Raw genomic sequence first — 17,051 nt, 5'->3', positions numbered from 1 at the left:
GCACGCTGTATGACAGTACCTGGTCATATAACTGGGACATTGTAGAGGACTCTGGGCTCCAAGTCATGCACAGGTGAACAGCAAATTAACTCATGGAGTTGCAAGCGGAGAGTAGAGGACTTCCAGCACTGAGCTGTGACTTGGGAGCTCTGGGTTGTGTCCCTCACTGAAAGGCGGACAGGACTGCCGTGATCCATGCTTGCAGGACACAGGCTACATCCTGAGATGACTTGTGCACAGGCAGACTGCTCTCCAGTCCCTAATGAAATCAGCTGGATCCCCTATGACTCCGAAAAATCCTCCTGCTTTCAATAACGGCATCAACAGACTGATTCTGGTGAATCTTATTGCAGGGGGTTATTCAAGATATTTCTGCCTCCAGCTGCCTGCTCAGCCCTTCTACACAAGGTCACTCTTGCTGTAGCAGGGCTAGAGAAATGCATCTTGTGTTTCCCAACTGGTGCAAATCGTCTTCCTTCAACCACCGCGATACCCAGAGCATGACATGACTTTCCTTCTGCTGTCCCTGGTCTGGCATGGAGTAGAGAGCTGGAATCAAGAAGGCCTTTAAATAGCTGTAATTATTTATTTCAGGGCAAATGAATCACAGCCTGAAGCTGCATGATCAGGATTTTTCGGTGGATGAGGACCATTTGGCTGGTTATTTTCCACTGAGTTTTTAAAGTATTTGACATTGCAATTTTATGTTCCCTTAGTATATTTTTTCCACAAATTGTGTACACACACGTACATGCACAATATTTGCATGCATGACTAGACAAACTCAATTATGTGAAATCCTGGTTCTTAAGAATTAAACCCACAAACTGTGTGTATTTGGAACTGAATTGGTCCTTAGTGGCTTTTTGAGTTTTGAACTGAGCTGTGAAGCACAATGTTTTCTTTCTTCTGTACTTTCTTTGAGACTTTTTAATTCAAGCATTTAATCTTTGGTGGTTTTTCTGCCTGGTGGTTTTGTCTTGCCTCTTTGTGGCTTTCTTTGATTATTCCTTTGTGTCCCAGTTTCCCTTAGAAGTTATAAATGTATTATTTCTTTTAATTTGATTCTCTTGTTCCATTTTTTTTTTTCAGTGCTAGTTGTCACCAATTCCAAGTAGTCATAAAGTCACTCTTAATGCAGTTCAAGATGGAATTTAGCTGAGCTAACTGTCCAGATTTGTGGTAGCACGTAGTCAATTCATGTCCAAAACATGACTTATGAAGGGTCCAAGTGGCTTCTGGAAAGCTACCTCTGTTATGATGTGTGTCGCTATGACTTAGAAGCTAGGCTTTTGCTTCAGAGTATTGTGTACTCATCTCATTTTTTAATTAAATGTCAGGATCTCAGTTGTGAAGATCAAAATGATTCCTTCTTTCAAGTTCTGTCAGGAAGGAGGCAGAGTGTTTGTTTTTGTTTTCTCTCTTGATGAGATAAGGTTCCCTTTTCATCTAAATGTTAAGACTTTTCATCCCTGACTTTGAAGAAGTGAATAAAAAGCAGCAGATGAAACTATTCGGATGTAAAGAGATTTTTTGATCAGGCAATTGTTGAAATCATGGGAGTGGGGGTGGTTATTTGCACTTTAGAATATTGTATGCATGATTACTGGGGGGGGTGTGTCTTAAGACTGATGAAATTACATATATAAAGGATGGTATTTTCTTAACAGCTAAAGCTTTAAGAAAGAGCTGTGTTCAGAAACCTCTCAGCCCATCAAATCCAGTTGTTAAAGTGGATTTGATAATCATCAAGTTTGTGAACTCTTCAGCAGAAAGTCCCTCCATGGGAATGGGCAGGCTCTGGTCGATGCTTTGTGTGCTTCTCGTAAGAGGACGCCGGGTGATCCCAGTATCTCCGGCGAACGTAGAGGTCAAAGAGGAGGAGGATTTCGGGGGGGGGGGGGGGGGGGGGAGAGGAAGGGACAGCAACTCCGCCACTTTCCTGTAAACCTAAGCATCTGTTGCTATGGAAACCGCGGAGCCTGGCTGCTGGAGCAACAGGACCTGTCACCCTCTGTCCCGCCGCAGCCGTGCCGGGAGCGGCTGCACACCCGCTGCCGCCCCCCCCGGTGCCTACCGGAGCGCAGCCCTGTGTGCGTTCATTAGCGGGAGCGTTCATTAGCGGGAGCGTTCATTACCGGCCGCGGTCCCCCCCCGCGCAAGGACCGCTCGAAGGCGGCGCGGGGGACGCGGCGGGGGGCGGGCGGTCCCCGGGCACCGGACCGGTCCGGACCCCTCCCCGGTCCCAACCCGACCCGACCCGGCCGCCCCCGGCGCCGGGACCGCGCTTGTTTATCCCCGGCCGGTGCTGCCGGGAGCCACTTCGGGCGGATTTCCACGGAGGGGCGCTGAAGCACGTTTTAATGCAGCAAAAATGAATTAATACAAAAATAGTAAGAGACACAATTCACTGGATTCTTTGAAAAAGCGACAACGACCATCTCCAAAAACCCGCACACCCCCCCTCCAGCCGTGGGGAGGAGGAGGAAGGAGGAGGACGGGGTGGAGGGGACGGGGACCGGGCGCTTGCTCGCTTGCCGCGGCAGGGATCGCGGGGCAGGGCAGCGGAGCGGCTTCGCCCTCCCTCCCCGCTCCCCTTGCCCCTTCCCCGGGCTGAGGGGCTCCGGGCACGCCGGCCTCCCGGCAGCTGCCGGTCCCGCCTCCCTTCTCCCCGCCTCGCCTTTCCCCTCCCCACCTCGCTTCCTCGCTCACGGCTGGCGATCGGGTGTCTGTTGCTTTTTTTTTTTTTTTGAAGTTGTTTCCCTGGGAAAAAAAAAAAAAAAAATTAGGAAGATAAAGAAGGTGCCGAAAAGGAGATGATTGTGGAAGAGCCCTCCCTCCCCCGAAGAGCAACGTGCTTTGAATGAGGCTTCCCAGCCCCTTCCACTTCGTCTCACACACTCTGTCACTCTGCCCCTCGCTTGTGCACACTGTTGGTATGCGACCTCGGAGGCGACTGCTCCGCCACCTCTGCCTCGGGAGCCGCTGACAGCCAGCGATTGAGCCAGCCCCCCTTCCGCTTTTTTATTTTTTTTTTTTGTATTATTTTTTTTCCCCTTGCTTTTGCAAACACACACGCACACCCCCAAAGCACATTTAATGCTGATCCACTCAGGCGCCATTATCGGGGGTACGTCTTCGTGGAGTGTTTTGGTTCTTTTTTTTTTTTTCTTCTTCTTCTTTTCTTTTTTCCTTCCCAACACTGGATGGTGCAGCATTCCCGGGGCCTGTGGTGTTACGGCTCGATTGCGTTTTATTATTTATTTATCTGTCTTCTCTCCCCTCTATCACTCCCCCCCTCCCTGCTCGCTGGATTGCCCCCCCCGCTTCTCTCCGGGCGCCGGTGCAGAGGACCGGGGAGCAGGATCCCTCGCTCTCCCTTCCACTGATGTGGGACTGAGCCTCGCCCGCGTGTAGCATGCTGTAGCCAAAAAAGAAGAGGGGGAGGAAAAAAAAAAAAAAAGAGAGAGAGAGAGGGAGAAGCGTCTCTCTTTCCCTCCCTCCCCCTCGTTTCCCGCGGATTGACTTCATGGCTTCACTGTATCAGCGATTCAGCGGGAAGATCAACACCTCCCGCTCTTTCCCCGTTCCCCCCGAAGCGAGTCACCTCCTGGGCGCCCAGGGCAGCGAGGAGGACGGCGCTGCCGGCAAGACCTCGCGTCCATTGCAACAGGAAAGCAGCCGGCCCCGCTTCCAGTACCAGCCGCGAAGTGACTGCGAGGAGGAGGATGTAAGCGCCGGTGTCGTTCGCGCTGGGTTGGGTTGGGTTTCGGGTGTCCCCCCACCCCGCCCCCCCCCCGTCCTGCCCCTGTGCCCCTCCTGGCTGGTGGCGATTTCTTGCGTTTTGTCCGCTCTTCCAGGCAGGTCCTTGCGCTCCTCTCCTTCCCCCGAAGTGCCGGGGGTGGTACGGGACAGAGCCCGCAGCGAGCCGAGCCGGAGCTCGCCCGTCCCCGCGCTGCCCCCGCTCCTCCCCGCGTTACCCGGCTCCTTGCGAGGCTCTGCGCTGCCGTGGTGCCGGGCGGGGGGCGCGGGGTCAGCAGCTTTTGGAAACGGCAAGCGCAGCTCCGGCTGCCTCCCTCCAAGCGAGGTGACAGAGCTTCCCGCCCCCCCCCCCCCCCTTTTTTTTTTAAGTTGTTATTCCTTTTTTACCCTATAACGCTCCCCCGGGGCAGAAGTCTTCACCTCGTCCCTCCCTCCTTACTTTCCCGGCAGCCTCCCCCCAGCCTGGCAGCGGGGAAACTTTTTAACCCCTGAGCAGCCGTTTCTGGGGCTCCCTCTCAGCCCCCCCCCCGCCGCCCCCGGGCCAGCCCCCGCTGGGAAGGCACAAACTTCGGCCGCCGAGAGCAGCGAGTTCTGGTCTGCGCATCGCCCTGGTAACGAGGGACTCTCCCAGGCCACCGGCTCGCTGCTGTGCCCAAAGGAGTTAAACGGGCTTGGGTTGATGGCGCCTCGTTCTTTTTTTGGGACACCCCCCCAAATGAATGAGGTGATTTGGATAGCGGGGAGATGAAGAAGGGCCAGCACCGGATGGAACTGGGTGGCTCCCCATCGCTGGATGGTGTTAGTTTTGCAGAGGGATTTGAGAGTGTTTTGTCTCTGTGGAAGCATGCACGAGGGGAAGCAAATGGCTGCAGTTGGGAATAACGTCTGTGTCGGTTAAAAATACCTCTTGCCCGGGTGCGATGCATTCGCTTTGCGGCAGGGCTTAGCTCTGGGAGCCTTCCCAGGAAAGGCACTGCTCCAGGCCGAGAGAGTGGGTCTGCCTCACTCAGAGGAGAGAGTTGTGTTCGCAGGGAAACTTCCTCGGGTGCTCGTTTGATTCCCCATCCCTTTTCCTGTCCCTTCGTAAAAACTTTCTCGGTCAGTAGAGCAAGTGCACTTCTGCCACTGGTGAGACAAATCGTCCTAAACCTCCCTGAGGTGATGGCCGTGCTGACAGCCCGAAGGGACCAGCAGTGACAGGACTCTGCCTTAACCCTTCCCTGTGACCCGCTCACCGACAACCATCTTGTCTCTGCTGCTGCTTGGCCAACGGCAGGAGGGGGACCCGTCCATTGTGCCCGGGTGCCCGCATCCACCCGTGCCCCTTCTCAGCTGTGGCTGGGAACACGGGGCCCTTCCCGGCGTGCTGGGCTCTAGGTGTCGCTGCGAGCCAGCGCAGTGCTGCGCCGGGGCTGGGCTCGGGCACATTTTCCTCATTATTGGACTGTTTTAATTTCGCTTTCCTGGATTTGGAGACAGCAGATGTCTGGAGCCGCTTCTCTGATCACCAGAAGCACTGATCCGGGAAGCAAAGGACGCAGTTTAGCATGTGCAAGTAATTTATGCTGACAGGCTCCAAAATAATAATATTAAACTACTCGAAGGAGAGTTTGGTTTTTTTCCTTTTTTTTTTTTTTTTCGCTTTTTCTTTCTCTTTTTTTTTTTTCTTCCCCTCCCTCAGGGTTAGTGTGTGGGTGAAGGACATTGTTGTGCAGTGCCGTCTGTAGAGGGAAAGGTGCCTACCTCGGTGTCTCCCGCAATGAAGTGCAAAAAGCACGGCCAGAACCAGGGATTTGGGGTGACTTCTAAACGCACGTGGGCACCTCGTGTGAATTATTTCTAAAGGAGGCAACGTGTCTGAGAAAGTTCAGCGGCCCGGCTCGGGCAGTTCAAAGGTGCTCTCGTCCAACTGGGCAGACTGGGCTGGGGGTCTCCGCTGGGGCGGGGGGGGGGTGTCGTTCAGTATGAAGCCGTGGCAAAGCCAGTGGAAATGGCCTGTAAAGGGTGTGTTGCAGGAGGAAGGGAGCCTGCCCGCGGGGGGAGAGGAGGCAGAGGGCAGGCACGGGCCAGAAGGGGGCGGGACCGGCAGAGCTGGCTGCTGCGGTGAGACCCCCAGGGAGGGGCCCGGCGGAGGAGCTGTCTGTGGTGCTGAGCCCCCCCGAGGGGGGACCGACGGAGGAGCTGTCTGTGGTGCTGAGCTCCCCCGAGCGGGGACCGATGGAGGAGCTGTCTGTGGTGCTGAGCCCCTCCGAGCGGGGACCGACGGAGGAGCTGTCTGTGGTGCTGAGCCCCCCCCGAGCGGGGACCGATGAAGGAGCTGTCTGTGGTGCTGAGCCCCCCCCGAGCGGGGACCGACGGAGGAGCTGTCTGTGGTGCTGAGCCCCCCCCCCGAGCGGGGACCGATGGAGGAGCTGTCTGTGGTGCTGAGCTCCCCCGAGCGGGGACCGACGGAGGAGCTGTGTGTGGTGCTGAGCCCCGCCGGTCCCGGGGCAGGAGGACCATGGGAGAAGTGCGAGGAGACTGGTCTGTTTGTGCAGCGTGCCAGGACCATATGCTGTTGCTTATCATGGGGCAGGGCTTAATGGGACGGCATTAGAAACTCCTTTCTAAGGTGATTAGACTTCTGATTTCTGTTTTGGACAGGTACTATAGTGGGACATTCACACTGTCTTTCATCCTTCAACATCCATCCAGTAGAAAAAGACAGAGCTTAAAAACATAGAAACAAAGTTTTTTTGCTTGGTCACACTTGGAAATACCAAAGCAAATCTGACAATGAGACTGTTCTGCTCCTAACTTTTTCATGTGATTGATAATCAGGGGAGAACTGACTTTTTTTAATAGGTTGGTGATGATGACCTTCCCTATTGAAATCTGTGTGCTGCATTCAGTACTATATTTTTAAGCACCAGTGTAGACCTCAATGCAGTACAAAACAGAGAGAAAGACAGGATCTTGCCTTTGAAGGTCACAGTATTGTTAGTAAGCATTTTGTCCACTGGAAGTACTACTGGTGGAAAAATACTAGATGAAACCTGTAAGAAGCTAAAGAGGAAGCAGTAGCTTTGTAATAAAAGGACAGTCGTGGTTTAAATGTGACAACTGCTCATTTCACTTTACAGGCACCATTGAGACGGGCTTGAGAACATGGTTTTCATAGTATGAAAGTATAGTAAAACAGAAGCCACAACATTCTTTAGTATTTTCACAAGTTTTAACAATGTTTTAAATCATGGTAGATATATGAGAAAATATATAAATTAGACATAACTTATGAACAAAACCCTGGTTAAATATTGCAAAATTTTCATGTTAATTATTAGTCTGGTGAGACAATCATGTTGTTTATGGGAGGAGTAATAAGGAAACTAGGTCCTGTATAAATGACCCCAGAAAACCACTTCCCGTTGGCTTTGTGGCAGTATGAATACTGAAGTTAATTATTGCAAAAGCTGTAAACAAAATTCTAATGACATTTTTGCTTTTTCATAGGGTTGCTTTTTCATTATATACATTTAGATGTGAGGAAATATCTGTGAAGACTGTTAGTAAAATCTAGTGTGATGATATAGCAGATTATGAAGAATTTTGGTAACATAATTCTGGTTTTCAGACTGATGAGGTTAATGTTTTCCATATTGAACTGTGGAAGGGATTTTCTCCTAGATGTTGACTTGAGAATTTTTTCCCATAAAATAGAGCTTTTCCATTTTTTCCAACCTTTTTCTTCTTCGACATCACAGTGATTAATGAGTTTAATTTTTGCAGGCAACTGCCAGGAGGTGCTGAGTAAGATGTATCACGCTGATTGTGCGTAACCCCGCTCCTTTTAATTACTGGGATGATAACAATGCATTAATCAGGTGCATAAGAAATTCAGCACTTTTCCCTAACACAGAATATTGATCTATTTTATAAGACACTGACTATAAAATGATGATCACAGAAGTCATTTTTAAATTAATTTTTTTACAATAAGTTATGTGTTAAAAGTATTGAACCCTCTACTGAAACATCATAAAACTTTTCTGTATAAAAAGCCATATGCTGCGTTCTTATAGGTTCGTTACTTAGCCAAGACTGCTTTGGCTTTAGTGGGAGAATTCACCATATAAAAACAGCCAGACTCAAAGTACAAAAGCTTTCATTACTGTGAATATTCTTTCCATAACTGAATTCTGAATAGATCTTTATTTTCTGCATTTGCTTAAAACTATGTTTGGCCAGATATTATACTTTACTAGTTTTGCAATTGATCGTTGAGACTGATTTACATCTTGAGATGTTTCTCATTCAGGTAGTGATAATTTTGAAATGCTTCAGTAAAACTGTGTTTCCTGCTTGAATAAATTAAGGATTAAGTAAATCAAATATCAGTAGTTAATAGAGTGAGTCTGAGAAAGTGAGAATCAAAGGCATTAGTGTAAAAAAATTGTAATTTGGTATGTCAGACTTGCTGTTGCATGTAATGCAAAGTGTTAATTTTCAATTCATTATTTGTCTAATGGAAAGAGGTATTGCCTCCTAGAAATGTGTGTCAAGGACAGTGTTTCAGACAGGTTGAAGCCTGAGCTGCAGACAGCAGGCATTTCAGAAGTGGTGTGCTCTTTTCCCAAAGAGATGAGGGATTTGATTATACAGAAGGGTTTGTAGGACTGCAGGATTCATAACATTACAGTAAGATACAGTAATTTGAATTGTAACCAGAAGTCTATCTACAGATCTGAACTGCTACATCTATTGAAAGAAACTGCTGTTTAAGTCTGTAAGAGTTTCTTCTTCTGCCTCTTCTTGGTGAGTTCTCAGATGTTGAACTCAGTTATCATGCAGCCATTAAGATGTAGAGGGCTGGGACTAGTGCTTTCAATGGAAATAGTTAGGCCCTACTGACGTTCTGTAAGCTCACCTTTCGAAAGTAAGTAAAAATAACAGCTTACTTCCTTCAAAAGAAAGACTTATAAACCTCATAGAAATCATGGGGTTTATTTGCACGGAAGCCCATCATATATTTTGTGATTACTGAATGATGGACACTGATCTGGAGGTGATATATTTTTTATACTTTGCTTTATAGCTAAATCTAGAATTAAACCACCTTGTGATATTTGCTGACAGTTTAAAATCAGCTTCTGTTTCTGCAGTCTTTACTAGCCATGTTGATGATGCATGCACTAAGAAAAATCTGCCAGAGAGAATGTATTTTTAAGTGTTCATGAATAACTGTGTGAAGAGGCTGAATCATCTCTAATAGTAGTGAACTGTACAGTAAGTTGTGATACCTCATGCAGAGTACTCTGCTTACGTTATTTCTTTTGAGCTAGTAACTAGTAGCTCAAGTGCAGAAAGAAGATGCTGAGCCCAGGGTCAGAGCAGCTTGTGGTGTTCTCCAAGGGGGTTTCAAAGACATAGGGTGTGGGGAAAAAAATATCTGTGGATATGTGTTGCTTTCCATTCCTCAGTATAATTTTGTTTCAGTAAAGGCCGGAAAGAAGACAGTTCTCAAGGTGTCCACAGCTTTGAAAATGCTCTTTGGGAGTCTGAAGATTTTGTCCCTTGGAATAAAAACCTTTACATTAATTTGAGCTAGTATAGTTATGTTTGTGATGGTCCAGCAAACTTTGCCTTTAAAATTCATTAACTGCAAGTTGATTTTACTAGGATTTTTGCCTGATGTGCTGGACGATTCCCAGCACACTGCCGTGATGTATGTGCATTTTCATCCTGTGACCAAGGGGTGGCAGCGTGTCTTGATTACACTGTTCTGATGGAGTGCTTGGCATTTCATTGCTTTTATAATAAAGCACCAACCAGCCATTCGTTTACATATTCCTACCTACATGTGAGGGTTATTTCCAATTCCTTATTGCTTCCTCTAGGTTTTATTGACTTGATGACAGTTTTGTAACTCTCTTTTTCACCGTCAGGGAGAAATATTTATTTTCGAAGCTCATTAAAAAATGGTTCAATAACAGTTTTAAATAGTCCCTTATTCAAGCATGGGGGAATGAGGGGAGAAACAAATCTTTCTTCTAAGCGAATGTTCTTCTCTTTTCTGCCAAAGGAAAAGAAAATCCAGCCTTTCTTCAACAGCTTCTTGCACTCATACAGGGTTGTGGTACAGTGTAAATTTTCAAAAGTACACGCAGATAATTTAGGTTTATTTTTAAATGGGTTTTTTTTCAAATGATTCAAAATTCAGAATTATGTATTGGAATCTATTTCCTGGTTAGCTACATAAATACTCCTTTTGGATCAGTTCTTATTCACACGCCTTTGGAAATGTTATCTGTATTTATTAAATTGTGGGTGTTTGGTAACGATGAGATTCAGTGTGGGTGAGTTAACTGAGTTAAAACATATTTAGAGTCTGTGCAGTAGTCTATATGAAGAGATCTAGTGTGCCAGAGTCTTTACTGTTACTGACAAAGAGACTAAGATGAGGGCACTGGGCACATGCATGTTTTGCAGCACCGAGTAGTATAGAAGGGAACAGAGCAGTGTAGTGGTGCAATCCAGTAAGGTGCTTTGAAGGGTGAATGGGATGTGGTTTTTGTGTAGTGGAAAGACAAGTCCTTCACAATTTTTCCACCTGCAGAGTCTTTGAGATCCTTAATTTCCTACATTCAACTGGAGTTTTAGTTACTTCTCATCTTTTAAGCACTTTCATTTAGAGATCTTTCATACTTTGTTTTGTTAAAATAGCACTTGAAAGTCTTCCCAAATATTACAGCAAAGATTAACGCAGTTTTTAAGCCTCAGGGAACTTGTAATGTGCAACCAGGGAGAGAGGAAGAGAGGGGTCTGATGTTCATTCACACTGCAAGCAGTAAGTTTAAGCAAAGCTAATGGAGTGTGTGAAGTAATGTGAAAAAGGCCGATACTGTGAATCTCTGCTGATGAAATCTTACCAGATTTCCACTGAGCGTATTTTTTAATTGCTTATCACTTGCATAGTGTAAATTATTTTCCCCTAAACGAGGTACTTGTTAGTAGAGCTCTAATATTACATAGATTCTTGACCAAGTTGCTGTCTCTGTGCCTCTTAAAACTGTATTTAACATTACTATCTTCACTTTGCAGATGGCAAATTGGAGGCTGAGTTGACACACTGTCTCATAGACTGTGCATCTGAGCTCTACGGCAGTGACAGTTTGCTGTTGATCAGCCCTGTGAGCTATTGCAATTTCTGTTCCTGGGCTGTAGGGGCTTTAAGATTAAAAATTATTCCAGTTATCACCAAAGATATTCTTGCAGGTGTAAAACTAATTGTGAAGTCCGGCACATTTAAGTCTTTGCTGTATCTAGCACTCATTAGTGACAGTTTTTGTGTGACAGTTCAAATGTCTGATGTTTTCCTTTAGCTGTTCAAGGGTTTGGAGCTTACTTTGAGAGAAGGGAGATTTAAAGCGTCCAAAAGAAAGGATAAGAGTATCTTAATACTTTCATTATATAATATTTCAGGAAGGGGTGGGGGATTGTGGGGTTGGTTTTTTTCTTTTTCCTGTCTGTATTTGTCAATGGCATCTGTTCCAGCATTTCAAGTAGATTTAACTTTAGGCAGACCTCAAAAGCACATGCAAATTTCTCCCCAGGCTTGCTATCTTGGACATGCAGAGCTACATGAAATGGAAAAGATACGGTAGGAAATGTAACCTCAGCTCTAGTTATACCACTGTCATTAATTTTAAAGTGTTTAAGATAAAAGTGTGTATGTTTTCCTTATTTTCCATTAAAATGAGCTCCAACGCTTTAGAAAAGAAAGTAGCTGTGGTCAGAGTAGAAATGAAGCCCATGGAGACTGAGCAATTACAGCTGGTACTGCAGTCTCCAAGCGGTAGATCTGAAGACACATGGTGAGTGGAGCCAGCAGCAGGTTTACACAGGATCCTGGTGCCTGCTGCTTTCCTCCCATTCTGACAGAGGCAGGGGGAGAGTAACTGCAGCATCTGAGCAGCAGCAGGAGGTTTGTTACTGCCTGTTTGCCCTTCTCAAGGGTATAAGCAGTGGTTTGCAGAGCCCAGTCGTGTAGAGTTTGTGTCTGTGAAGATGAACTCAGGTGTCCTGCAGTACCTCTTGCTAAGGTGGTCTGAAAAAGACTTGTGACTATAAGGCCAGCCTATGGCCAAAGCAAAAGTGTGAGCTGCTGGCAGTAGCAAAACAGACATTTATGTCTGCAGCTGCTGCCGTTGGCAGGTGGGGTGGTATGGGAGGTTGCTCTGGGGTAGATGGCTCTTCCCATTTGCTCTCAAGACCTCCCAGTACCTTAAGAGCAATAGAGGCTGCAAGCACAGCTCACCTCTTCCTCTATCCATTTCCCCCAGCCCTACCTCACAGGAGAAAACCTCAGTTTTGTTTGCACTGCCGGGAAGCCGTGAGTCAGTTCTTCCTCCCTATCTAACAGGTGGCTGCTGGCAACCTTATCTCTCTATGCCCTGGCGCCTAAAGATGGATCTCCCAGCAAAAGCCTCAGATGGCTCCTCTCCAGCCGCTTCCTGGTGACATGCCCTCTGGCATTGCAAAATGCAAGTTTCAGCTGCTGCCTATCTCCTCTGCTCTCCTCTCAGGACAGGCAGGTTGGGTTATCTCTTATTCCAGAGGAACACAAGGACCCTTGAGCAGAGAGGCAGGAGGATGCTGGGATCTGCTTTAAATAGTGCTTGACCTCTTGCATAAGAGACTGTTTGTCCCAAGATAAGTATATTGCATACACAGCTCTGAGATTTGCACAGATTGCTCATGGGATTATGTTTCGTGTAACTGTAGAATCCTGTCTTTGTTTGTAATTTATTGCTAAATCTGTCCTCATGTTTCTGGATAATCTATATTAAATATGGTTTGTCTTTGGTTTTGTTTTTCCTATTTCCTTTAGGTGTCAGAAAAGTAATATTTGAAAGACCAAACAGCTATTACATTGTTGATAGGGAAGCTGTAGAAATCAACGATGTTGCCATAGAGATGTAAATGGTTTACACTGAACCAAAGATTTCCACTTTTACTGGTCTTCCTGCTAGGCATACTGAATGTAAGCACTTTATTGTTACAGCTCCTCTGTCTGTTCTATATTTTTTTTTTTTTAATTTGGGTGTTTTGTAATCCCAGATACAAGAGGAGGCACCTGGAGAAAACATTAAAGGTGGTATAGTGCTTCACAATGGTCTCTCTAATAAAGTGGGTGCTGTTGAAGTAGCTGCTTCGTTCTGTTGTGAACTGCAGCACAAACACTTGTCAAAACACACGCACTGATTCACTGCAAACAATAGTAATTAATAAAGACTGACATAGCCAAGGTTTAGGATCACAGTAAAGTGATCTGTTGTACTTCCCTTGTTTATGCTCCCTGTGTTTGAGTTCTGTGTGCTTGGAAGAGGCTTCTTCAAGGAATGGGTAATTCTTATTGATTACTGTGCACATTTCTATACCTTCTGTTTGATGTGGCATGGATCTGTGGCAGAGCATTGGAATGACCATTAGGGAAGTCTTGCCATTCCCGGGTCTGCTACTGACCTGCTGCATGACCTTCAGCTAGTTATTTATCCTTGTGGGGCAGGATCTGCATCTGTTGGATACCATGAAGGAATCAAGGCCATGACTTCATTTGTGATTTTGCTGTGGTGGTGCAGAATTAAATAATTTCTGCTTTTGGCCTAGAGCTTTGGGCTAAAAAGAACCCATAGAAACATGGAATTATTAATAATTAGCAGTGTGGTCATTAATTCTGACAGTGACAACATTTGTGGGAGCATTGCTAATAACCAAAACAGGCCTAATTGTTCTTGTTTATGGTAGGCTAAAGGTCTGTTTCATTACAATGTTTCACAGACAGTGCCAGGAGCTGATAATCACTATAATGCACATTTTTCTTTTAGCTAAGAAAGGCTAATAAGCATGTGTAGTTTTGAAAATGTCAGATTGAGCCAAAGTGCATGCAATTAGATAAGGATAATGTAGCAGATAATAAGAAGATGCATGATGCTGGATGAACGGTTATCAGACTATTGTGCTTTGGCTGCTAAAGTGTTATGTGTCATATTAAAGAAAATGAATGTTGGTTGAGGGAAAACATGCCACATGTTGTCAGAGATGGAAATGTGAGCTAATGTGGTGAAGTGACAAGGTTAGTCCTGGGGGAGTATAAACATGCATGTCAGGCTCTTGATAGATGGAAGGGTTGTCTGGGTTAGAAGTCATGTACTTGGGAAGATGGGAAAGGCCACTGAGAGCAAAAAAGGAAGCAAATGTGGAAAGGAAGATGGGCAGAAGGAAGTAATTTGTGGTTGTTGTCTTTAAATTTTCTTTTTTTCCTGGTTTAAAAGACTCTGTCTTGTGTGAGGGATGTCTGGGCTATCCTGGCTGCTTTAGTCTGTTTAAACCTTTCTGAGACAACTTCTTTGCCCAAAAGGAGATACAGCCGTGATGCAGTGATTAAGAGGCTGGATGTGAATTTTCAAGCAGTGTCCTCAGTTTAAGTTGCCACTGGGGAAAGAATTAAGCAGGCTTCAAAAGCAAGAGAAAATGGCAAGAGGATGAAAACCAGACCAGGCACAATGAAGGGAAAGAAGAAAGAGGAAAGCTGCGATGCGCAGAACTGGATGCCAGCTCTGATACTGGAAGCCAAGGAATTTTGCTTCTAATACATTTTTTGCTGTAGGGCAAAATATTTCTTGTGGCTGAGGTAGAATATTCCACATTCGCCCTTTCCTCCTACCTAGCCTAATCCATGAACTAGCTCTGGGTGGGAGTGCAGGTTCTACCTAATCTGAGAAGAGGATTTTTTGTCTTTTTTTTTTTTTTCTGAAATGCCTTTCCCACCATTATCCTTCCTCTGTTGAAGTGTTCTGATGTTCCCAGAGGGAAGAGGTTGGAAGCCTTTTCTCCCACATTTTGGTCCTCTGATAACTTTTACCAATGTTTTTTCTCTTTAGAATGCACCAAGTATTTCACGTCTTTATAAAATACCTGTCAGAAAAGCTGGTTGTATATCATTCTCATCGTCTCCTCTTCTGTAATGTCTTTAGGAAGATATTCTATAAAAACTTAATTATTGACCAATTATGTAGTGTTACAGCTGCAATCCCAGAAAGAAAAAATTATTATCCTTCTAAAATGTTTGATTGAGGATAAGAAATTCAAGGTGTATTTTGGCACTTATGAAACATTCTCCCTTTCCATTTCAATTTATACCAGAATATACCCCTTTTTGGTGTAACTTCAGCCTAGATTAACAGTGCTTGTATTACAGGATTGTACAGAAGCATGTGTTTGATACACGTGTTTGGAGAGGTCTCAAGGAGAATCTCCTTATATGCTCAGGCCTTCTCTTGCAGATGGGAGCCGAAAGTTTCCCACACTATCACCATCCAGTGCTATCACCATCCCATGCTGTGTTGCGTGACATGATTGCAGCTATGTGGCTTTTCTGGCTGAGTCTTCATCTTTCCTCACCCTTCACCATTATGCGTGGCTGCTCAGCTGGGAGATCTGTAACTGAAAAACACATTTTCCATGCCCCTTTCTTCTTGCATTTGGTCATTCTGGGAAACTCTTGTCCAGGTCTATCAATGTGGGTTTGCAAAAATGGCATGGGCTTGGATCAGGTTTCTGGCAAGAAATCTCATAGAAAGCATCACTGAAACATTCACTGTCTATGAGCATTTAAGCTCAGAGTGGGTTGAAATTCTCTTCCTCTGAATGGTCAGGGAAGGTCACTTAGCACATTACCAGGATGCAAATTCAGAGCACGTGTAAACATGGCCAAAAGGATTACTTTTGTGGTTGGTTTTTTTGGTTTTGTTTTTACAGTTCAGTCAATAGAAAATTATACGCTCATCAATCAGCTGCTGGGCAAGCTTCGTATTAGAGGAGAGGAAAAAGAGAGGAAATCATCTGTCTTCTCTCATGTTGGGTCATGAGGGAATACTGTCTTTGTCTCACAGATGCAAGGATGCTGATGGCAACTGCACAGCTCTGTATTGGCTCTCTCCTCATTGGACGAGCTAGAAAGAAGTGCCTAATGTCACTAGAGAGAGAAAGTGAAGGTTAAGAGCAAGGTAAATCCAGTTTAATCCCACTCTATAAATCTGCATGTGAAATCCCTCAAATTACACCCATGTTCCTTCACTGTTTCTTCCAATCTGTGCTAAACTGAAGCTTTTCTTGAAGTGGGCTTTTGGCAGATAGCACAATGCTATTGGGCTGGAAAGATACGTGAAAATGCTGAAGTCAGCTTTTTAACCATACAATTTAGTATAAAATGTAGGGAGCAGGAGTGTGAATCAGAGTTCCACAAAAGGATTGTCTTTTGCTAAATAAAGATTGTGCCAGTCCAACCTGAAAAACTGCAATTTCATTTGAAAGCACCATTCTGCATTCCTTTCACCTGATCTCAGTTGTTGACGAGCCATAAAATTTCTCTGTGGTCTGCTGGAGTTCAATAGATGAGAATTTCCAAACTTCATAAAATGATTAAAAGCACTACAAACGTATATTATTAGTAAGGCTTCTGTGAGACAACTCAATCAGCGGGCTTCAGGTTCCTTTATGAAAGGTTAGGTGAGCATTGTTTGAGTGGCAGATTGTTGAGATAGATATTAATTGAGGGTAAGACTAATAAAATACAGAGCTTTATGCTTAAAGTAGCTTAAAGGACAAATGATAGCGGATGTGTGTGACAGAGTTTTTTCCGGTTTGCCACAATGCCATGTAGATGAATTGTGCAAAGATCAATGTCTCTGGCAGTGATAAGTGAGATTTGTGTGACTGATTTTGGCAGCAACCCACTCCTGTGTTTTTCTTTAATCCAGTGCCTTGGACAGCACTGGAAAGCAGAAAGAAGTAGATTGGGTATATGTGTACTGCCTGTATCTCATCTAGAAAGCTCATCTCCTCCAGCATGCTGTATCATAAACCAAAAACCGAATCCACTTTCATCAAATGTTTGTGAGTGATGAACCATTTCAGGACCGTTCTGTTCTGTTCAAGGCATTTCTGTGAACAGAAGAAGAATGATTGATCGACTCATTGCAAAATACACGTTGGGTGTTAGGGACTGCCTTTCCTCTCTCCCTCTCCCCCCTTTCCTACAGGCTGGCTGTGACTTTCCAGACAAGGCAATGTGACTATTTCTGTTTTATTTTTCTGTTCCATTTGTTTTCATCAATGCCAAGCAGAGTCTTATTAAGGAGTGAATGGGCAACCAGATATCTGGAAACTGAGCCTCTTAACATCAGTTTGGATACTCAAAATTTCTGAGATTGGGTGAAGAAATCTGGTGGCTGCTTTTAGTTAAATGG

The 17,051-nt window shown here is 45.3% G+C and overlaps 1 protein-coding gene across 3 annotated transcripts in view; it reads left to right on the top strand.

Annotated features, from left to right (window-relative positions):
- DPP6 (dipeptidyl peptidase like 6) overlaps positions 1 to 17,051 on the top strand; it is a 587,128-nt gene that overhangs the window by 145,986 nt on the left and 424,091 nt on the right. The window contains exon 1 of one of the 3 annotated variants that reach the window (XM_075419776.1): positions 2,818 to 3,730. The exons of the other annotated variants lie outside the window; for them this stretch is intronic. Within the exon in view, the coding sequence (XP_075275891.1) occupies positions 3,530 to 3,730 (201 nt within the window). The 5' untranslated portion in view covers positions 2,818 to 3,529. Of the gene's footprint in view, positions 1 to 2,817; positions 3,731 to 17,051 lie in introns of those variants that run through there. 3 annotated transcript variants of the gene reach the window in all.

The sequence above is a fragment of the Opisthocomus hoazin genome, chromosome 4, assembly GCF_030867145.1.
Source record: "Opisthocomus hoazin isolate bOpiHoa1 chromosome 4, bOpiHoa1.hap1, whole genome shotgun sequence".
In the NCBI taxonomy this organism is placed as follows: Eukaryota; Metazoa; Chordata; class Aves; order Opisthocomiformes; family Opisthocomidae; genus Opisthocomus; species Opisthocomus hoazin.
This window is presented reverse-complemented; position numbering and strand designations above follow the sequence as displayed.